The 23,748-nt window shown below is 43.1% G+C and overlaps 1 protein-coding gene across 4 annotated transcripts in view; it reads right to left on the reverse strand.

Annotated features, from left to right (window-relative positions):
• Positions 1 to 23,748, reverse strand: part of GABRA5 (gamma-aminobutyric acid type A receptor subunit alpha5) — a 91,194-nt gene that overhangs the window by 21,283 nt on the left and 46,163 nt on the right. For all 4 annotated transcript variants that reach the window (XM_036919044.2, XM_036919042.2, XM_036919043.2 and 1 more), the window contains 2 exons: positions 15,590 to 15,672; positions 616 to 759 (listed from right to left, as the gene is read on the reverse strand). In XM_036919044.2, the coding sequence (XP_036774939.2) occupies positions 616 to 759; positions 15,590 to 15,672 (227 nt within the window). The remainder of the gene's footprint in view (positions 1 to 615; positions 760 to 15,589; positions 15,673 to 23,748) is intronic.

Genomic DNA, 23,748 nt, shown 5'->3' on the forward strand with positions numbered 1-23,748 from the left:
ACCACACACTTTACAGGTGCAGGAAGCGGATCATTCTGTACCTTTGGACACCCCAGCCGATTTGCATCAGAGGAAGGCAGGCTCGTACTGCCCCATGGGGCTCAGACTAGCTCTGAGCGTGTGGGAGGGAGAGCACCTGCCTTCTTCTTGGTAAGGTCTCAGCTATTTATAGGCTGCTTGGTTGTGCTTTCCAAAATTCAACCCCAGGGAAATCTCTGAAATCCTCAAAGCGGAAGGTAGGGGAGCAAGCAAATGGGAGTATTTGCTGGAGGCCACGTACCTTTCCCGCAGGCTGTGCCTGAGTGTCTCAGTGCTCAGGGCAGGATCTGTGTTATATAAACAGGTCCACGCTGCCTCTGGGAAGGGCCAGAGATCACTGGGGCAAATGCACCTCAGATTAACGCCTCACGTGGTCCTTAACGCCACCCGCCACTGCAGCTGGTGCGTCCGTATGCAGGGGCGCTTTGTGGCCAGCACTGCACAGCAGCCAGGCCCCAGATCGCCAAGGGGCACTCAGGTGGATGGGACAGGGTGTGCTCAGGTGGCCCTCCCCTCAGCCTGCCGCCAGAGCATGGGGCTCCCCCAGGCCACTGTGTTCTGCACTCCGGGTCTCACCTGTGCTGGTGCTGATGTTCTCGGTGCCCACTGTCTGTCCCATCAGGTGGTACTGGTTCAGCCTGGAGCCATCTTCTGCCACCACCACTGACTTGGTGGTACCGTTGGTCCAGACATAGACAACTTCAGAGTTTGGGTATGCATCTACACAGGGGGCGGGGGACAAAAAGGGGTGCAAGCATTGAGTTGTTTGCAGCCTGGCACAACCAGAGATGTTAATAAAAGTAGCAAGAGAGGTAAGACAATTAGGAAGTCAACACTCAGTGAACTAAAGAATGCATAGGGTGGTCAGGCCAGGGCAGACGGCACCACGGTTCAGGTCCTTCTCATTTCTGAAGATCAAGTGCTCAGAAACCAAGGCCTGCAGCTTCCTAGAATGTATTTTCATCACGGAGCACTGAGTCCCTCAGCTCTGTGGCCTCGGGCACGTCACTTATGCTCACGCAGTTCCTCCAGCTGTGGAATGAGGTGGTGATAGCACCTGCTTCTTAGGGCTGCTGTCCAGGACATGAGCTCCGTAACGACATAATGCACACAGTACTAGGAGCCGTGTCTGATCACATCAGCTACAGTTAAGGTCCCACTTTGCAACTGGCACTTATTGTCCTGTTGCCCCACACTGTCCTGGTAGGAGTGTGACATGACAGGCAGGACCTTCACCCCCTGGTGATGGCACACCTGTGAATGTCACCTTACATGGCAAAAGGCACTGTGCACATGGAGTTAAGGCTATGGGCCTTAAAATCAGGAGATTATCCTGTATTATCCCAGTGGGCCCAGTATAATCACTTGAGTTCTTAAAAACAGAGACCTTTCTCCAGCTGGAGCCAGTCAGAGACCCAGATCAGGAGCTGTGAGGCATGAGGAGAGGACTTGCTTTGAAGATGGGGAAGGGACGTGAGCCAGGGTGTGTGAGCAGCCTCTGAAAGGCAGAGGGACCCCGCCCACCAGCCCCTCCCAAGGGGACAGCTGGCAGGAAACAGAGCCCTCCACCCTTCCTATGGCCACAAGGCACCGAATCCTGCCAGCCACCGGAATGAAGCGGGAACTGAGTTCACACCTAGAGCCTCCAGAAAGGAATACAGCCCTGCCAACGCTGGTTCTGGCTTTGTGAGACCCACAGCAGAGAAGTCAACACACCCACTGTACTCTGACCTCTGTAAGGTAAAGGCATTGTTTTATTTTTTATTTTTTTCCATTTTATTGGCATGTAACATAGTGTAAGTTTAAGGGTACAACATGATGACTTGATATATGTACATACTGTAAAAAGATTAGCAAAATAAGAGTGATTATCAGTGTGTTGCTTAAAACTGCGAAGCTTGTGATAACTTGTCACAGCAGCAACAGAAAGATGGAGAACAGAAAGAGGACTCTCAGAGGAGGGAGACAAATACACATAAAACATATAAATGGGGAGGGAGTAGTAGGTGTTGTGGAGAAACACAAGCTATGGAGAGGGAAGAGGCACAATTTTAAGTGGGGTAGTCTGGGGCGACTCCAGGGATGTGCAGATGCTGGCCACACTGCTGCCAGAGGAACAGCATCCAGGAAAGGTCGTGGCAGGTCCTGAGGCACGAGCCTGCCTGCGATGCCTGAGGGAAGCCATGCAGGCAGCTTAATAATAAAATGCCAGATAAAACAGTCCTAACATTATTTTAAGGTCTTTGACTTTTACTCTGACCTAGCCAGGAAAAAACACACTGGGGGGTTTAAGCAAAAAAAAGTGACACATTCTAATGTATGTTGTAAAAGGTTCTGTCTGGCTGAGCTGAGAGACTAGATGGTAGGTGGAGAAAGAGGAGAAATTTGGGATTCATTTTAAAGCAGGGGGTCAGCCAATCAGCTAAGGAATTGGATGTCAGCCGTGAGAGGAAGGAGAAGGCCGGGTCAAACATCCAGATGGTCACTGGCACTTACTAGGATGGGGAAGATTCTAGAAGGCCCTGGCTTCTGCTTAAAGAGCAGCAGTGTGGGTGCAGATGGGCCAGAGGTGAGAGGCCTACGGGGGGGACCCCCGTGGGAGCTGAGCAGCCTGCTGGCTGTAACCAGTGGGAGGTTCACGGGGCTGACTCTGGATGGGGACATTACTTCTTGAGTGGCCTGCGTACGGATGTCAAGTGAAGCGCGGGCTGTGAGGTCACCTGCGCAGTGCATGCAGGTGGGAAAGGGAAGAGGGTGGACATGCCGCCCCAGGGCCCCAGGGTGCTGCAGGGTCCAGAGTCTGGGAAGGTAAGGAAGGAAGGAGCAGCAGAGCCACCCCAGCACTGGCTGCTGGTGGGAGGGTACGGGGGATGCGTTGTCACAGGCTGCCGTCCCGCCGATGTCTCCTGAGGGGCCGCAGGACTAGTGCAATCCGGCCCCCAGCAAGAGTACTTCCATACGAGCAGCTGCTTTAGAGAACCGACGGGCTCATCTGTCCCAGGTGTCTCTTGAGGCCCCTGAAAGGAAACCGGCACGCCTGCCCTACGGTCTAGTCGGGAAATCCACACAGATGCCACACGCAGCCTTCCGGTACCTCCCAAGCAGGCTACAGGCTGTGCTCCCAGCTACACAAGCAGAGCAGGACCCTAACTCCACACTGAGCAGCAGCCTGCAGACTCAGAGCTGAGACGGCTGCAGCTGTCTCAGAAGACGGGGACGAGCTACGCACATCTGTGGCTGGCAGGGACGGCATCCTGAGTAAGCTGGCAGAGCGGAGCTCTCCCCCCACCAGGCCGAGCTGGCTCACTGCGCTGCAGAGGAGCCCATGAGCAGCATTCCTTTGGGTCTTACAAGCAAACCTATGCCTTAGGTCAGAGATCTTGACAGGCAGAGGCGGAGGAACGGTCTGAATGATCAGGAGTGCTCCTAAAAGGGCAGAGGCTTCTTGGCTAATGCACATCACTGTCTTATTCTTGCTTTATGTGCAAGTATCCATAACAATTGGAAAACAATAAAACAAACATGTATATAGCAAGCACTGAGCTTCACACAGAGGAGAACGCCAGAATCTCCAAGGACCTCTGTGCGTGACTCACTAAAAGCTCACCCTCTCCCCACAAGGCGGCATCCTGAATTTTATGATAATCATTGCACTGTTGGCTTTTGTGGTTTTACTTTCTGGGCAGCTGTCACTAAACAAAGTATTTTTGTGGCTTGGCCTGTGTTCTCTTTGTGAAATCTGTTCATGGTTTTTACCCATTTGATTCATGTTTTATTTATATATTCTCATACACACACTTTCTGTTCTATGTGTGGCAAATACCTTAAAGTTTGTGATTATTGCTATGTTCATAGGTTTTTTATAAACATTAGTCAAACTTAGTCAATTTTATCAATAATAAGTCAACCTTATCATTAATTAATCAAGTTTATCAGCTTTTTCACCTTTGCCCATCTTACTTCAAAAGGCCCTCCTTGTTCCAAGGCCTTGGTATCCGGCCCGTGCGAGAGCAAAGCCAGAAAGCGCGTCCTTGACTGCAGGACCTTGATGCCCGAGAGCTGACTTCGGTGCATATTCTCGCATATACCTGTCCAACCGCACTTTCTCCATGGGGCTTCTGTGTTCTCAGTGAAGTCACTAGGCTGCCCCTCTTGCCCACGCACTTCTAGGGCCTGCTCTGCCAAGGAAGGTCTCCTCCAAGCACCCGTTGTCCCTCTGCAGGGTTCTCTGCTCTGCTCCCGCTTTTTGTCTGGGTTTTGACCTACCCCAGCTTAACTGCACAGGCTTTAGAAGACACTAGAAGCTAGAGGGGTGAGGGTTCCCCTTTTCTTCTTCAGGAGGCCCTGGCTGTTCTTTGGCCTCTGCTCCTCCATATACATGGTAGAATTGGCTTATGAGGCTTCCTTAAAAATACTCTGACAAGATTTATGTTGGAAGTGAATCAGATCTATAGATTACAGATTGGGGAGACATGACATCTTATGTTATTGTATCTTTTTAATCATGGATATGACATGTCCTTTGTGTATTTAGGACACTGTAGTGTAGGTGTCTGACTATAAGCTTTTCTGATTGTAATTTATGCCAGGTAAATAGGGTCAGAATAGTGCCCCAGGCATTCCTAGCTGACAGCATCACTATTGACAGGCTGAGGGCAACACAAAATAGTCTTCTACACTGAACTGTCTTTCAATAGAGAATCATTTTCTCTCTCTTGCTAGATGCCCTCCCCCTCAGCACTCTTTTCCAATGCCCAGAGCACCCTGTCCCTGAGCAAAGGCCATGTGAGAGGCCCCCTTATCAGAAGGTTGCTCAAGGGAAGGTGGGGTAGGACTAGAATTAGTAACATGATTCTGATAGTTATCTGCATATTAGTAAGATATGAAATAGGTGTAATACAGTAAGACCCCATTACAGCAACTGATGGGACACCACGGATGCCACACTGAACTCAGGTTACAGGTGGATGTTGAGTGGTTATTCTTGCCAAGCCCTAGGTAACACAGAAGGGTATTTTTCATATGGACAGCATGGCATGCTCCTGACACGGTGAATTCTGCTGTAATTTCCTTTCTTTCCCGGGGACGATGAGGACACGGGCACTGATTATGCCCTCCACCTTGGTGGGCTGCTTTCTAAATGCTATGCGTACGCACCACTGGGCATATGCTGAGATGCTGATGGTCCTCTGAGTTCCACATAAGTGTCAGTGAGATTTCTATCTTCTTCCTACAATGTAAATGTTGTAAGACTCCGGAACTTTGAAGGGCCATGACACTCAGACGCGGACTTGAGCCGAGCAGCCTTCTAGGTTCCGGCCGGGCTGTGAGTGTGGGGCAGACGGGAGGTGGTGGTAAGGCAGCAGCCCCTGGCTTCCCGGGCTGTCGCCAGACTGGCTCAGGCAGCTTCCACTGCTGCTGTTCTCGGCACTGTGCTGCACCTTCCCCCCCAGCCCCCAGCCCCCAGCCTCAGCGGGGAGGACTGCTGCACTGTACAGGCAGCCCCCCAATGGCACCTCTGCTGTCAGGCGGGCTGCAGGTACCCCATGAAAATCCCCATCCCACTGGCTAATGCACAGGGAACTGTGGGTCTGACCCTTGGACAAGAAAGGTAAAGGGCCCCCTGCAACCCTTGGAACATGTAAGTAGGTTGGGGAACATGAATCCTGAAGCTCGTAAAGGAGCTCAAATTTCAGGGCAATAGGTCTTAGTGACGGAGGTCAGTTCTGAGAGTGAGGGCCACCTGGGAACACAGGCATGTGTCTAAACAGAGAACAGGAAACACTGCTCCCTGTGGGGCTGTCCCGTCAGTGTCAAATCTGCTCAAGAAAGAAGGGAAATGGGACAGAAGAGATGCAGGGGAGGGAGAACATCAGGACCTAAAACACTTTGCACGTGGCGGGGAAGTGCGGGTGCAGATGCCTCCTCTGATAGACTAGTCAGAGGCCAGGTGAGGGAGGAGGCCACAGGGGGAGGAGTGAGGTGGTGAGGGTGCAGGAGGAGGAGTGAGGAGGTGAGGGTGCAGGAGGTGGAGTGAGGAGGTGAGGGTGCAGGGGGAGGAGTGAGGTGGTGAGGGTGCAGGGGGAGGTGGTGAGGGTGCAGGGGGAGGGGTGAGGTGGTGAGGGTGCAGGGGGAGGAGTGAGGTGGTGAGGGTGCAGGGGGAGGCAGGGGGTGGTAAGGATGCAAAAGGGAGGCAACCAGGGTATGTAGATGCGACAGGACTGTGGAAGCATGGACCCCACCCTGCCTGCACTCTCAGAAGCAGGGCTGGGCACCAGTTTCCATGGTGGGACAGAAAATGGCCCAGTTTCAGATGGCTCTCCTCAGGCTGTGAGGCCGAACGGCCTGCGTAGGGCGTCCATGCTGCAGTGATCACCGGATGGTAGGGGGCTGTCTCTGCCCTGGGACGCTTGCTGGACATGAGTCTTCCAAGCCTCCTCCTCTATTGTTGGTAGGTGTGTGTGTGTGTGTGTGTGTGTGTGTGTGTGTGTGTGTGTGTAATAATGCTTAACTTACAATAAGGACCAGATAAAAAATTATTTTTAACTAGATAAAAGTTACCTGAAATCACAGTGTGACATATTAGTGTCACCTACAATGCACACTAATATTCACAGCATCTTGCTTTTCAAACTGTAAGAATTAAATGACCTACTGGTATTAATAATGTTAATGACATTCATAACAACAGCACCAAGAGGCAGCAGGGCCTCCCAGCATGTCAGTTCACATTGCTGAGTCCTCATCAAACTAAGGGTGGTAATAAATGACCGCTCATATGTGTTTCAGCTCAGGCATTTAGCAACATTAAATTCTTCTCTTTGTGTCAGTTATGTGGCATTTAATCTCTTGGCCAGGGACACCAGTAAAGGAGGCAATCAGGTTTTTTGTGCTATCATTTGTCATGATTTAGAGCTCCAGAAACTTAATGCTCGGCTCCTGCCGACCATACATCAGTGGTGCCAGGCAAGAAGGTTTGAAATGTTTTCATTCACAACTGACTTGGAAATTCATCACCCCTTTCTGAGCAGCTCCTTCCCTTGGGTTGACACTTTCTGTATGTCCTTGGCTAGCATTGCAAATCGTGAGCAGGAGGTGGGGACGGCACTATCAACCCCTCATTTACAAGGCCTTGCAGAAGCAATGAGATTTTGCCTATGAGAGCAATATGGTGGCCTGACTCTGACCTTGAGCCAACGATATACACACAATCTAAGCCTTTTTTTCCCCTCACCTACCGAGGAGGGGAAATAACACCCATCTCCTAGGGGCACTGTAAGGACAAAGTGTATTCATCAGTGTCAAGTACTTAGTATATGCCTGCCACACAGAGGCGCTTCATAAATAGTAGCTACAAGGAAGGTAACTATATGTTGAGAAGTATTTTTGCTTGGTGTCAAATTCAGTCTTAGGAAAAGATCCTTCTACTTGAATTACTTTCCCATTGTTGGTCAAAAATAAATCCAATGCTTGAGGCCTGTTGACTAGCCTTATCTGACAGGCTGTGTGCACACCCAGGAACTGCCAATAACCAGTCAGAAAATCTGTTTTACTTTGTGCTTTCATTGCTTATGACAGCAGAAACACAGATTAGGATGTAACCAATAATCAGAATTTGGGTGATTTGAAAATGTGCAGGATCTGAGTTCTCTGACACCCGTGTCCTCAGCCTCCCTGTCTCCTCTAAAACGAGGGGTGGGCCTCAGATGACCACCCCCATCATCTGCGCGATCTTCTGCAGGTCTCAAAACCTCCCTGAGCCTCAGTCCCCTGAACTGCAAGCCAAGTCGGCACCTGACGTATCAGTTACATAATGTAGATTAGAGACTTTGTAGAATGCAAATATACATAGATCTATGATCTGTAATGGCCTACTGGGTAATTGGGTAATACAGGGATATTGGGTAATATCCCTGCTTTCAGTTCAGCAGGTGAACACTAGACCTACGGGGGGTTTACCACACCTTCTTCCTTGCCCAGAGTCAACTAAGAGGTAAGTGCAGCTCTCCGCAATGGAGATGAACAGGTCACCCTGCTGCCCTGTTCCCGGTGAAGCTGCACAGCAAGGTTGGGGTTTGCTAGTCAAATGGTCCATCTCTTCCCCACAGTCAGGTCTGTAAAATCACCATGGGGTCGTCGCCCTGGCTGGTCCAACAGAGTCTGAGCCGGTGCCCTCTGTATCCATTGACTTAAATGGGACCTAATCAGGGAAGACACAGGGCTGCCCCCCACCCAGCAGGAAGGACCCTCCCCTTGGGAAGAGGACTAAGAAGCAGGGCAAAAACCAGAAGTGTTCTGAGGAAATCCCCTGACGCAGCCTCCCACCCCTCCTAAACCTTCCAGCTTTGTTACCTTCAGATCAACAGTTTCTCCCAATTACCTCGAATCTCCTTAAGGAAAGCAGTATTTCTCAGGTCACCTAGTCTTAAAATCGTGATGCCACCTTTCTCTCCTGTCGCTCTTTGATCCTACACGCCCAGCTGTCACATCCGGCCACCGCCCTGCTCCCAGCTCGCATCACTCCCAGCGCAGGCCCCAGCCGATGTCACCTCTGTTTCACAGTGAGGTCGGCACATCCCCTTGTTCTACTGACATTGCCCGCCCTGCCGCCTGGTTTACACTTTCATACTTAAGGCCCTTCCTGTTTGGGTTGTAATACCATCTTGTCACTTCCCTAAAAGGTGTTCCCTAAACACTTCCACTACCTGATCCCCAGTCATGTTGGCTTTGCCCTTATTTCCGTTACCCTTCTTTTCAGACCCTTCCGGGTTCGGTTCAAAATACCATCCCCAAGATGAGCATCCCTATCTGTGAATCTCAAGTGGCTTCATGGCACAAGGGTATCGAACCCAATCATCTAATGTGTCCACCATCAACTCCTTGGGAGCAGAGCACCACTGATGCTTTTGCATCACTCACTGCACCTAGCAGAATGCAGAACACTCCCCATGCATCTGCTAAGTAACATCAAGGTTAATAATGCACCTAAGCTCAAACACAACACATAAACCTTCAATGTGTTTGTGGATCCTCACGGACTGCATCCTACACACATGAGGCACTCTGAGCCCTGTGTTCTAGATCACTCCTGCGCATGCTGAGTCATGACATGCTGGGCATGACAAACGCAGGAGCAGAGACATAAGCACTTGTAATTGAATGAACTAATAGCTTACTACAGTAAGAAGCGCCCTGATTCTCTGAAATTCTCTCCACTAAATGTTTACCAAAGAGGCAGCCATACTTAATTTAGTCTACACTTCCATGATCCAGATGTTGTGTCATGACTTAACTTACTATTTAATGCATCACTCCACAAATAAAATGAACAACAACAAAAAATTAAGTTCTTTTTTCTGTTTCTAAATAGCCTTGATTTGTTTAAGCACTTGCTTCTAAATGTAAACCATGCCATTATCTTTAAGGAATTTCCTTACGGACTAGGAAACATCAGTCTATAAGCTAGGGCTAATTTCAACATTTGTTTGAGTTCTTGAGAGCAGAGATAGCAGTAACAGAACCAGTTTGTTAATTCAGTTCTGCATTAGAGAAGCCAAACCATGTGGCTCATTAGAATAATGACACCTATTTGCATTCCTTTGTCTCCTAATAGCAGAGTACTGTTGGATTGGGTAATTTGAAACTCATTATATTATCACATCTAGCCTCTGTGTGCTCAGATACCCGCTGTATAAGTGAACTACTTGGCTTAGCAGCTATTATTAGTAAATCCAAAAGATGAAAGACAAGTAAGAAAAACACTTAATTGAATAACATTTCTTCTCTTACAACTATTATGTCCTGAGCTGAAACCATATAAGCTGAGGAAAGGCAATGTTTGTGCAGTTTTCTAGCTGTTGGTCTACTGTATATAAACATGATATATGAAGAAAATCCTTCTAATTGTTTTGTGTATAATAGCAAGGACAATAACAGCAAATATAAAGAAATGATCAACATCTAAATCAAACCAATATTTAAAATATTAGGCAGATAAAAAGAAATTTGGTATGAGAGTTCAAATCTCTACTGAGTTCAAGAAATGTTCATATTGGTTTATGCTCTCTACTGGGTTTAAGAAATATATGTGTACATACATTCATTGACCTTATTTGATTTGATTGAATGTAGAAGTGATGAGATCCTATCAGATGCATATTTTATCTCTGAAATGTGAAAAAGATTTAACTGCAGTGGGTTGGTTGTTGAATAAGAGATAATTTAGTGAAGAAGGATTAGAGAGTCACTTATATCCCTTTATCAAAAATTGTGCTTTTGTGCTGCCTGCCCTGAAAACCATTGTGATTAAATCTGAATATCATATTAACTTGAACTTATTTAAATAATGATAAAAAAAATAGCAATTTCACTTCCAGTGTTTAGCCTTTGATCAAATCAACAGCATAATTTTCCTATACAAAGAGGGGTATAATTTTAAGTTACACAACTCATTTTCCTCTTGGGGACATGAACAGTTCATTTTCTACCAGGGACATGAATCAGTGATTCCCAAATGAGATGCCCTAGGGGTCTTTTGAAGGTTTTGTGCATGTACTGATGTGCACAGCCCCCTCACGGCAACAAATGATTTTAAAAAGTCCTGGACAAAGTCCCTTTCCATTCATAGGGCTTTCCCCAAATAAATGTGTTTTATCTCTCCATGGTAATTGAAGATCATAGTTTTAAAAAAATGAATTATGTCCATCCAACCTAACTGTTGGCTTATTACACATACTTAACATCTCCTAATTCCAAAACTCACACTGGAATGATTAGAAGGAAAATGAAAGGAAACCCCTGGGATCAAAAGAATTCCCCTTCCAGGAATGTTACTAGGAAACAACTACTAACTGTGGACATGATATAAAAAAACTCCCTGAAGCCCTGGAGAGTGAACAAATACAGGTGGAAACTGTAAAGAGTGGTACTTGGAGGAGGGGAATGGCTTTCTAGTTAAAAAGCTGTGAGCCTGAGTTATGAGGTGCCTGAAGCTCAGATCCCTCCGTCTTACTGGTTTGAAGAACCAAGACAAAGACTGTGGAGTTATCAAAATAGCACAGTGGCAAAGTCAGGGGCAAAATCCTATAAATTGTGGAAGAAAAGAGCCACAGAGAAGCAGCCCCAAATGTGGTAGTCATGGATGTACGTAAACTCAATCCAGACATCTAACTCAGCCCTACGTTACACAACATGGAGCACAGTCCTGCAGCCCAGCCACGGGAAAAGAAGCACCGTACATTTCAGCTGGTGCCTACCGCAGGAAAGACAGAATTTGCAGTTTTCCTTTAGTTACATTACCTGACTAAAAGTAAATAAATAACACTAAATTTAACATACTCCAGAGTCTGTGAAATATAACACTGAATATCCAAGGAATAATTTAAAATTACTAAAGTAAAAGAAATAGGAAAGACTTACCCACAGTCAAGAGAAAACACAATCAATGCAGAATGACCCTGAGAAGATTCACACCCTGGATTTAGCACACAAGGACTTTAAAGCAGCAATTATGACTATACTTGAGAGTGTAAAATAAAAAATGTAATGTTCTGTAATGAAAATTTATTGAATTGAAAAAATTAAGAGTAAATTCTTGGCATAGCCTATTTAAAAGAAACTCTTTAAAAGGACCAAATACAAATCCTAAAATGGGCAAATATACTAAATAAAAGCTTTACTGTCCAAGCTTAATGACTGACTGGAAATGACAGATAGTCAGTGAATTTGAAGACAGAGCAATAGAAATGATCCGATATAAAGAATAAGGAGGGAAAACACATTTAAAAATAGACCTCTAAGGATCTAAAGTATTATATCTGAAGTTACAATACATATAATTAGAACTCCAAATGAAGAAGAGAGGATAGAACAAAAAATGTTAGAATGAACAGTGGTCAAAATACCCCAAATTTGGTGAGAGGTATAAAGTTAGAGATGCAAGAGGCCCAACAAACTCCATGTAGTACGAATAATAATAAGAACACATGTGGGGGACTTCTCCTTCCAGGAAAACGGAGATGTGTTTTCCTTATTCTTCCCACTAAATTCAACTAGAAACCCTGGATATTACATACAAAATAAATATAGGACGAGTCTGAAAGGTAGAATGAAGACGGCAGAAACAGGCCGTAGGATGTTGGGGCCCCAGGGATGACCCAGGGTGGGGGTCTCTGGCTTTCTTCTTGCCTTATAAATCCCGGACTTGGAGATGACAAAGCGAGCAGTCTGGGACTGCCAATGGGCATGGGAAAAAAACAGTAACAACAATAGAAACCTGTGCTCTCTCTAGCCAAAGGATCAGCAAAAGGTCAGCCTATCAAGAGAGAAAATATTCTCAGAACCAATATCTATATTAGTCAGTGTTTTCCAGAGAAATGGAACCAATAGGAGGCCATATATATGTATATATAGTACATGTAATTTATTAATAAGGAGTTGGCTCGTGCAGAAGGCCGAGAAGTCCCATGATCTGCAGTGAGAAAGCTGAAGATGCAAGAGAAGCTGCGGTGCCAATCTGAGAACCGGCTGCCTGGAAGCCCAAGAGGAGGGGTATTTCATTTTGAATCCAAAGGCGGGAAACGACCGATGCTCCTGCTCGAGATAGTCAGGCAAGAGGAGCTTCCTCTGACTCATGGGAAGGTCAGCCTTTTTCTTCTATTCAGAACTTCAACTGACTGAATGAGGCCCACCCACATTACGGAAGACAATCTGCTTTACTCAGTCTTCTAATGTAAATGCAAATCTTATTCCAAAACAACCTCACAGACACCCCCAACATAATGTTTGTTGAAATATCTGGGCACACCATGACCCAGTCAATACATACAATTTACCTTCAGAGCACTGAAAAATACAATAACCATAATAAACATCTTAATGAGTAAGTTCATAAGCAGGGTGGGGTGGGGCAGGGGAGAAAGGAAAGATGCACTAAACTTAAAAATCATTCTGTACCCATATAACTATTCTGTTTTTCACTTTCAGTACAGTATTCAATCAATTACATGATATATTAAACATTTTATTACAACAGGTTTTTGCCCAACTGAAGGGTAATATAAGTGTCCTGAGCACATTTAAGATAGGCTAGGTTAGTCTACGATGTTTAGTAAGTTAGATGTATTAAATGCATTTTCAATTTACAATATTTTCAGCTTATGATGTGTTTATCAGTACATAATCCTATCACAAGGGGAGGAAAATCCATATACAAAAAATAGTATAAATAAATCAAGATGGAATCATAATTATTGTCCAGCTAACCCACAGGGAGGCAGTAAAAGAAAACAGAGAAATGAGAAACACAGAGAACAGAAAACAGAATAATAAAATACCAGATTTAAGCACTAATGTATTAATAATAGTTATATTGGTTGTCTATGTAAAAAATTCAAAAGAATTAACAAAAAACTCTAGGAAATAATAAGCAATTACAGCAAGTTTGCAGGATAGGTTAATATACAAGTGTCAATCACTTTTTAAATACCAGTAGTAAACAGGTAGAATTTGAAATTAAACACACAATACAATTTACATTAGAATCACCCAAAATGAAGTACTTAGGTATAAATCTAATGAAATATGTATAAGTTCTATATAAGGAAAACTAAAAAACCCTGACAAAAGTCAAAGGAGAGCCAAACAAATGGAGAGCCATTCCATGTTCATGAACAGGAAAACTAAATGCTGTCAAAATGTCAGTTTTTCCTTACTTGATATATAGATTCAGTGCAATACCAATAAAAATCCCAGAAAGTTATTTTGTGGATATTGACAAATCAATTCTAAGTTTATGTGGAAAGGCAAGAGATAGTACTGAAGGAGAAAAACAAAGTCAAAGTCAAAGAACTGACACTAACCAGCTTCAAGATATACTATCAAGCTACAGTACTCAAGGCAGTGAGATATTGGCAAAAGAATACAAAAACAGATCAGTGGAACAGAACAGAGAGTCCAAGAAAGACCCACACAAATAAAGTCAACTGACTTTTGACAAAGAAGCAAAGGCAATACAGTGTATCAAAGATACTCTTTTCAAAACATGGTGCTGGAACAAGTAGGTATCCACATGGAGAAAAAACATGAATCTAGACACAGACCTTACACTCCTCACAAAAATTAACTCAAATGGATCACAGACCTAAATGTTAAAAGCAAAACTATAAAACTCCTAGAAAATAACATAGGAGGAAATTTAGATAACCTTGGGATTTGATAAGCTAGACCTCATTAAAGCTAAATACTTCTGCTCTGTGAAAGACACTGCCAACAGAATGAGAAGATAAGCTACAGACTTGAAGAAAGTCTTTGCCAAACTCATATCTGATAAAGAACTAGTATGAAAAAATATACAAAGAACTCTTAAACTAAATCATAATAAAATGAACAACCCAATTAAAAATGGGCAAAGGCCCTGAATAGACACTTCACCAAAGAAGTTATACAGATGAAAACCATATGAAAAGATGCGCTGCATCAAATATCATAAGGGTATTGTAAACTAAAACGACAAGATACCACTACATAACTATCAGAATGGCTGAATTCCAGAACACTGATAACACCAAATGCTGGTGAAGATGTGAAGCAACAGGGACCCTCATTCTTTGTTGGTGGGAATGCAACATGGAAGAACTGCTTTGGCAGACAGTTTGTCCATTTCTTACAAAGTTAAACATATTCATACTATGTGATTCAACAGTGGTGCTCCTTGATATTTAACCAAAAAAGGCAAAAACTTATGTCTACACAAAAGCCTGCCCATAGATGTTTATAGCAGCTTTATTCATAGTTGCCAAAACTTGGAAGCAACCAAGGTGTCCTTCAGTAGGTGAATAGATACACTATGGTGCAACCAGACAATGGAATATTCTGCTACTCAATCTCAAGAACACATTCTTCTGCTTCAAAAATGTAAACTTCACATGCATGAGCACAAATGGATAGTATAAAGAAGGAAGGAAATAGTTGATTGGTCCCAACTCTGACTCCAAATATCTCAAAGTAAGGATGAGGCTGCAGGCCAGTGTCAACATTCTACTCTGTCTGGAATGGCTGGAATCCATGAATTTCTACTAGACTTAGAAGAGTGTGCACCTAATGAATAGTTTATTTGTCCAAGCAACACATATATCTTAATTTGTGTAAAGGGTGAGCAGTGAGAGTGAGCATGACAATATCACTGCTTTTGTGGAACATTGTAGAAGTGAGTTAAGACAGCAATGCCTACCATGCAATGGAAAAGCTACCGGCTATGTGCTGGGAAGTGGGTCGTCAAGGTCCCTGTGGGGGACAGGTGAACTGCAGCGTGAGAAGTGAGAACAAGAAAGACTTAACAGGTGAAGGTCTGGGGGAACACTTCCCCATGAGCACATTCTAAATGGTACATGCTTCTACTCGCATCTAGTCTGCAAAGACAAGGGTGTATGTACCTCACAGTACTCTCCAGTCTTGTCATGCTTATTCTTATACAGAACCTAAATCCTGCCGAATTAATGTGGAAATATCCCCAAAAGTATGTCCATGGTTCTTACTTGTGAAAATAACTTACAGCTGCCAAATTTCAGAGGGCATGCATGGGCGTCCATCGGAAAGTCCTCTAGTTGCATTGGGCACTCTGCAGAGATGGTCAAGCTGGAAAATAAGAAATGAAGACCTTTAAGTGATTCACTACATTCTAGCTATATATTGAGCAACCACTATGTTGCATAAAGGCATATTAAGTACTTCACTCATTATTTTAATTACTGTCTTTGATGCAATTGTCTAAACTCTCCAAGAAAATTCTATAGGTTTGCACTGAGGATGAATATCATTTAGAATAAGGTTTAAATCAAATCTACTCAGGAGTTCTGTGGCTTGCTGTGTGTGTCCATACATACATTACCATTTGTAAAGCATTCGAGATGCCTTTAAAAATAACATATTCTTTGTTTCCCATCCTTTAGCCAGAGTAATCTAAAACCTTGTCCTGACAAAGCTGAAGATATATGTATTTTCTAAAACAGTCTATAAGCTCAAAAAATATAAAGGTGGAACAAATGCCCAAACCAAATTTTCACCTGAAGCTGGCTATAGTTGTTGTGTACTGGCCTGATGTCATGAAAGCAGAATAGATGAAGCCTATTACAATAGCAATCTTCTGTACAACTTAATTATTGTTTTTAATCCAAACCTAGTCTTCCAAATAATACCACCATCCACTACCACTGCCACCAATGACTACAACAGTAATGGTCATGATAGCTGCCGTGTCGGTGCCAGGCACTGCGTTAAGTCCTTTGCCTGCATTACCACATCTACTCAGAAGAGCACAGTGAAATTTGTTGCTTTTAACATCCCAGTTTACAAGGTAGGAAAGTGATGCCCAGATATTAAAGGATCAGGACAGTAAAGCAGAGCTCCTGAGTCCTGAAGCTGTGATCTGAGCCCAGGCCGCCTGGCCCCTCTCACTGCAGAGGCTCCCGACAAGCACACCCACCACACGCCAAGTGATAATGGCTTCTGCGCATTTCCAAAGTCGCCACACTATGGTGCTTTTATTTCTCTACAGGCGTTACTAATTAGGTAGTGAATCTAAATTTCATTAATGAGTTAATCTTCAGTTTATTAGTTCCTTATTCTACTATTTATAACAAAACAGAAATGCATAAAATGAAATCAAAATATAAAATATTCACCTAAGCAGATATTATCATTCTATTTTTAGACAAGTAATAATTCAACATGATATTAGCTCTTACGTTCCTTTCCTGTTAATACTGAATCTGGACCTTGCTTATGTGCCACACTGAGGATCAAAATGTAGAATCATTCGTTTTTGCCTTTACTATTTCCCTCTGTTAAAATAGATTAACCTTTTGCTGTTAAATTGGGCACATAATTCACACCTGATGATTGCAGATGGAGTGGCTGATGTGTATATTCTCTAAATGAAACTAAAATGTATATCAGTGCCAGGAAGGTCTGTGCCCATCAAAGGAAGAAATCCTGTGCCCCGTTGCTTCAAGGGACCTCTTCCCAAGGATGGAGTGATTTTCAGAGAGTGTGAGAGCACATAGATGGGAACACCGCAGAAGTCTCACACTCATGCAGGGCAATGACATTTAAAATGACATGCCACATATGTTCACAGAAGGATATAAGGAAATATAGAAAACTGTGAAAGAGAAAATCATAAATATATATCATTTCACTCATAATTTTAATTTCACTTGGTACATTTTGTCAAGATGTTTTCCTACATGTGCCTGTATTTTCTTTTTGCCCTTAGTATATAAAATTCAGCCTTGTATATACCTTAGAGTGGGAAATTTTCCACATTAAAATCTACATAACCATGATATTGAAAGGTGAAATATTTAGTTCTAGTATGTAGATGTCTGTGTATTATGTATGTACAAATATGCTTGTGTGTGTGTGTATATATATAATATATGTGTATTATGTATATGTATGTGGGATGTGTAGATAGATCTCCATAATTTATGTAAAAGGACTATTATTAGAGATTATGAAATGGGTAAGGTGAATGAATATTTACTTATTAGAAATAAGAAAATTAGATTTAAAAAACACAGCCCATGAGGAGGGCATTTAGCTAACACAAAGGAAAATAATATGTTATCTGGCTGTTAGTAAACTTAACACTTTTTTTAAGTAAAGAAATAGTGGGATAGAGAATTTAAATAAGTCAAATATGTTCCAGAGAATAAAATCACAACAAACTCAGAAAGTCTAGAATTTCCTGAAGAAAGGAATTTTTAGTAGGGGAATAGGAAATGTATATAAAGCTATAATGCCAGGTCCAAAGCAATAGCTATGAACATAAGCATATGAAAAAAGAGTGCTGTAGAGGCTTAGAGCAGAACACTTCCAGTTGGGAGCATCCGTCTCGGTGCTGGTCATGTCTCTGTTTAGGGAGGTAGGTGTAAGGAAAACACTGGCTCCATCTGTGGGAGCAGCAGAAGGTGGGGTGTAGAGGCCTTTGGTGATCCTAGCTGTCTTAGCTCAGCCACAAGCACTGCACATGTCAGCCAGTACACCAGCTGTCAACAGCGTTATGGGCTGTGCCCCAACATCGGGGTGCTATGGAGATAATCGTCCATGGGGGGCCTTCTCCCTGCACACTGCTGCGTCTGGTGCTCACATCACTGGGCTGCTGCCCCAGGAAGCACTTCCCTGTTCACCGGCTCTGGAGGCTGCCTTGAAGCCAGAGCTACTGACTGAGCTCCTGACAAGGTGGTCAGCCCCTCCTCCCCCTCACTCTGTGCTGGTACTTTGTTTTAAGCCCCATGGCCAATGGAGGCTCTGCCCCCTGGCATTTCTGTTGTTTGCCCTTACTTGTCAGAGACCCACTCATGGAGACCGGACCTCCCGTGCTGAGCACATAGCCCACTCCTGTCTTTTTCTCCTTTTCCCCATGTCTTCCTCCTTTCTTGGCCAACACCATGTATTTATAAGGATGAGAAGCCTTCCTTTCTGTCATGATGGTCTCAGCTCTTATTAAAGAAAGCGTCTCTTGTCCTGCTCCATTCTGTCTGTTTGACCCTAAGAGCTAGTTACCTTTTGAAAACCACTTTACTGACATTTAAAGATGCCAAAGAATGTACACCAAGGAGTCTTCTTTCATCATATAGTGCAGACGGGGACATTTAGGGAGGGTGCGCAGAGACAGGAGGACAGAATTTAGCTGGATCTTAAAAGAATCTTTTAAAGAAAACATAATTTCAGTAAAAAACACAAAATAAAGTAATTCTACAATTACCAGACCTACAAATGCTATCATGAGGGCCTCACAGATTTCTCCCCATTTTAATAGATCTCATTAGAATTGGAATTCCAAGCACTAAAGAAACATACTTCATCTAATGATAATGTCTCTCTTCTAAGGAATGAATGTATTATTCAAAAAGACCCCCCATAGCACATGTTTCAGCCTAAGTAAGAGAACATGTCAAAAGTGGCCTATGCTTTTTATAATACTCAAAAAAACTCTTAAGATAAGAGGGAAGCTTCCATTCGTGGAGCCTCTGAAATGTAGAAAGCCTTGATGTGTAACCAACCTTCTTCACACAGAATTGGGATCATAGCACTTTGTGGAATGGTGGGTTTTCCTAGTTCAAAGGAGGTCACCTTTTAGAAACTCTCTCTTTTCAGACAAAGAAAATAAAGTCCAAAAGGTTAAGGAATGTGTCTATGAAAAAACTACACTGATTTACTGACAGATCCAAGAATCCACTATTTTTTTTCCCAAGGCAGAGTATCTGTTTTATTTCTAAGTTCTATTAAAACATTCAAGCATTAACTTATTGGAAGATAATGTCCCAGTTTTTAACATCTCAATTTTAGATACAGGAAAAGGGCATTTTGTGAATTGAACTATTTGCTTCAATTTGGGTTTCTATCATCCAACTTGAGGGCTTGGGATTCTAAACTCACCAGGCAGCTCTCTGCTTGACCAGGGGCAACTCACCATTGAGGGCACTTTCAGGTGGTTAAAACAGCCAAATACTAGAGCAGCTTTGCCATTAACTAACCGTGTGAATTTTCTAACCTCTCTGGTCCAGTCTTTCCATTTGAAAAATAGAGGTAATAACAGTTGATTTTATTCTTTGAAAAAAATAGTTGATAAGTGTGAAAGGAAGGTTGGTCTCAATATTTCTACCCAATATTCTCTTCAGATCTGAGCCTCCTTCATTTACATGAAAACACTGCAAAAACAGTGCAGGTGTGGTGGTGTTAGGAAGAAAAATGTTCTTGCAAAGATGTCTAGGTCCTAATTTCCCAAGCCCCCAAACCTGAATATGTTATCTTAAATAGCACAAGGGCTTTGCAGACATGATTCAGTTAAGGTTATTGAGATAGAGGAGGTTATGCTGGATTATCCCAATGGGCCCCGTTTAACCACAGTCCTGAGAGGGAAGAGAAGGCGATGTGATGCAAGAAGCAGAGGTCAGAGTGATGTGGCCTTAAACCCCGGAGTGACAGTGGCCTCTGGAAGCTGGAAGAGGCAAGGAATGGATTCTCCCCGAGAGGATCCAGAAGGAATGAAGGAATGCAATGCTGCCTACAGACTGATTTTAGCCATGTAATACCTTTTTTGGACTTCTGACCTGCAGAACTGTCAGACAGTAAACTGGTTATGCTTTAGCCAATAAATTTGCCATAACTTGTTACAGCATCTGTAAGAAAATAATTTAAAAAATTTGGTACTTGGACATGGGGGTTGCTGTAGCAAATACCTAAGATGTGAAAATGACTTTGGAATTGGGCAGTGGGCAGAGGCTGCAAGAATTTTAAGATTCATAATAGAAAAAGCCTAGACTGCCTTGAACAGACTGTTAATGGATGTTAACAGGATGTTAATGATTCTGTAGTGAGGCCTTGCAAGGAAATGAGCAGTATGGTAGAGAAAACATGCATTGTATAGTCATAAACATACTACTGGTAGAAATATGGACATTAAAGGCTCTGCTGGTGAGGGCTTAGAGGGAACTGAGGAATATGTTATTAGAAACTGGAGGAAAGGAGATCCTTGTTATATAGCAACGGAAAGCTTAGCTGAATTATATCTACAATTATGTGGAAAGCAGAACTTGTAAACAATGGTGGCAGGCTAAATAATGGTCCCAAAGTCATCAGGTCCTAATGCCTGGAAGCTGTACACTCTGCCTTATCAGGAAAAAGGGTCTTTGCAGATATGATCAAGTTAAGGGTCTTGAGATGGGGAGATTGTCCCAGTGGGCACTAAATGCACCCATGAGGATCCTTAGAAGAGGGAGGCAAACAGAGATCACACATAGGAGAATGAAGATTGATGTGATGAAAACAGAAAGAAATTTGAAGATGCTATGCTGCTGCCTTTGAAGATGTAGGAAGTTGCCCTGCGTCAAACAATGCAAGGCATGCAGCCCTGGCAACAGCAGGAGGAGAGTAAGTGAGTTCCTCCATAGAGCCTGTAGAAGGAGTACAGCCCTGTCAATACCTTGATTTTGCCCCAATGACACTGATTTCAGACTCATGACCTCCAGAAATGTAAGAGAATAACTGAGTGCTGCTTTAAGCCATCAAGTTTGTGTAAATTTGTTAGAGCAGCCAGAATAAATGACATTGGATACTTAGATGCTAAGAGATTTCCAAGCAAAGTATTGAAGTTGTAGCCTGTTTTCTTCCTGCTTATAATAAAATGTAAGAAGAAAGAGCTAGATTGAGGAAGGACTGCCATCAAAAAAGAGATCAGCAATTGATGTTTTGGGAAATTCGCCATTTACCCAGGTTGCAAAAGATGCTATAATTAGGACATTCACTGTCAGAAAAGCATGCTCTTAAGGGAAAGCCAAGGGTGCAGTTGAACACCTTTTGCTAGTTCCTCCAAAGTATCAAAAGGTCAGAGTATTCAGCCACACAGATGACATGTGAGGAGGCTAGGTGTGTGACTCATGGGTCCCCTCAGTCATGGAAGCAAAAACCAGGGACAGACATTAGGTTGTCTGTGAAAGACTGATGGAGGAGCCTCTTGTCTAATGGTGTGAATTATTGAGACATACGTAGGAGACCTACAAGATTGTACCAAATTTTATACCAGGAGAACCTGACAATTTTGACTTAATGGGACAGAGGGAAGGAACAATACTTCCTTTTTTTTCCCGCCATTTTCTCCCCTTTCAAATGGGAACATCTATAACCAATTTCACATGTCTCTTCCACCATTGTATTTTGGAAGCAGATGGCTTGTCACTGAGTTCCACAAATTCACAAATGGAGAGGACTTGTGCCTCAGGGTGGATCATACCCAGATCCTCATGCATAGCTGATTTAGATAATTCAGTTGATGAGATTTGGAGCTTTTGAGTTGAGAAGATTTAGTTGAGATTATAGACTTTAATTTGATGCTGTAATGAGTTGAGACTTTTAGAGATATTAGGATGGGGCTAATATATTTTGCATGTGGGACAGACTTGAATTGGAGGGGACCAGAACACAGGTTGTGGTAGGCAAAATAATGACCCCCCAAAGTAATTTACATGCTAAATCTTCCTATCTATGTGTTAACTAATGAGGCAAAAGAAACTTTTCAGATGAGATTAGGCTAAAAAGATTATGCTGAAAAGATTCCCTGGATCATCTGGGTGGACCCATAGTAATCACAAGGCTACCTATGGGAAGGAGACAGGAGTGTCAGAGTCAGAGATGCGATGTTGGAAGCAGTGATGATGGAAGGACAGATTCAGGGCCATAAGCCAAGGAGTGCAGTCATACCCTGAAAGCTGTAGAAAGCAAAGAAACAGAATCTCTCCTAGAGAATCGAGAAGAGACACAATCCTGCCAACAGCTTGATTTTAGCCTGGTAAGACCTGTTTCATCAGACTTCTGCTCTCCAGAGCAGTGAGATAATAAATTTGTGTAGTTTTAAGCCACCAAGTCTGTAGTAATTTGTTACAGCAGCAACAAGAAACTAACACAATGGTTTCCTTTAAAAAAAAAAAAGTAATATTACTAATCAAATGGTCAGTTGTTAGTGTGCTGAATAACAGCCTTATGCATATTTCAAAATCATTTTCACAAAGGTAAAGAAAACTGGCAATATTATCCAATTTATAAGTAGCTCACAAAGTGTCTACTTCAGTGAAAATTCAGATTTTGATAATGAAATAGACGTCTCATGCAGTGTCCTGGCTTGGTCAGCTATTAAGCTGCGCACCATGTTTTCGCAAGATTCATTCAGTGCAAACATAATCTCCCTGTAAAGATGCTACAGTGGCTTGACTGAGAGTTTATTTTGGGAACTCTTTAAGTTAAATTTATTTGGGGACTCCTGAAATTTAATATTAACATAGCATTTAATGACTGATGTTATGGGAAAGAAATAAGGCCTAATTTGGTTGTGATACTTTTCTAGTGCTATGAGTCCTTATAAAGATCAAACAAATGCTTAATGAAGATAACTTCCTACTTACCACTGTTGTGCCCATATGAAAGGCTGCAGGGTTTGGAGATGGAGTAAAACCGGTGCTGTTCACCTGGCATTACTGTAGGGAAGATATTTATTGCACTGTAGCCTCACTGTGCTGCCTCTGGCTTATTCCCACTTGTATGGGGCTCTGAAGGGATCCTTCCATGTTCCAGTAGTGATACTGATGGAGAATTCTCCTTTCCCAATGGTTGAGTCACATTCTTAGGCACCATGCATAGGGAATATTTTTGTGCTGTAAGTGCATTTTTGAAAGAAAGCTCAGCTCTGATGATGATATGCCTATTTTTCCTAAATTTGACTCACCTCTAGACTGGCAAATGAAGAGAAGTTTATTTATGTATTCACTTACAGAGAATTGGCCCTTTCACACACACACACACACACACACACACATTACCATTGTTAGAAATACAGATAACCCTGCTTCTCCTTTAGAAATTTCCCTGTGAGCCGGGCCTAATGTCAAACCCTTCCTTACTGAAGCTTTCTTCCTGTACTCACAAAGGACTACAAACTTGTTCATGGAATAGAAGAGTGCATGAATGACTTTGTCTTCTCATAATCATTAGCATGATGTACCACGCACACTGTCAGTTAGGCACTTGCTGCCAATTTTCCTGGGAATCTAACTATAATTTATAGTAATGTTTTGAGGAAAAGTATATTCTAAAGCTCAGTCAACTATATAAAAACTGAACTTTTAAAATCCACACATTGTCAAGTTGGGAATGCTG

Source organism: Manis pentadactyla, chromosome 18 (genome assembly GCF_030020395.1).
Source record: "Manis pentadactyla isolate mManPen7 chromosome 18, mManPen7.hap1, whole genome shotgun sequence".
In the NCBI taxonomy this organism is placed as follows: Eukaryota; Metazoa; Chordata; class Mammalia; order Pholidota; family Manidae; genus Manis; species Manis pentadactyla.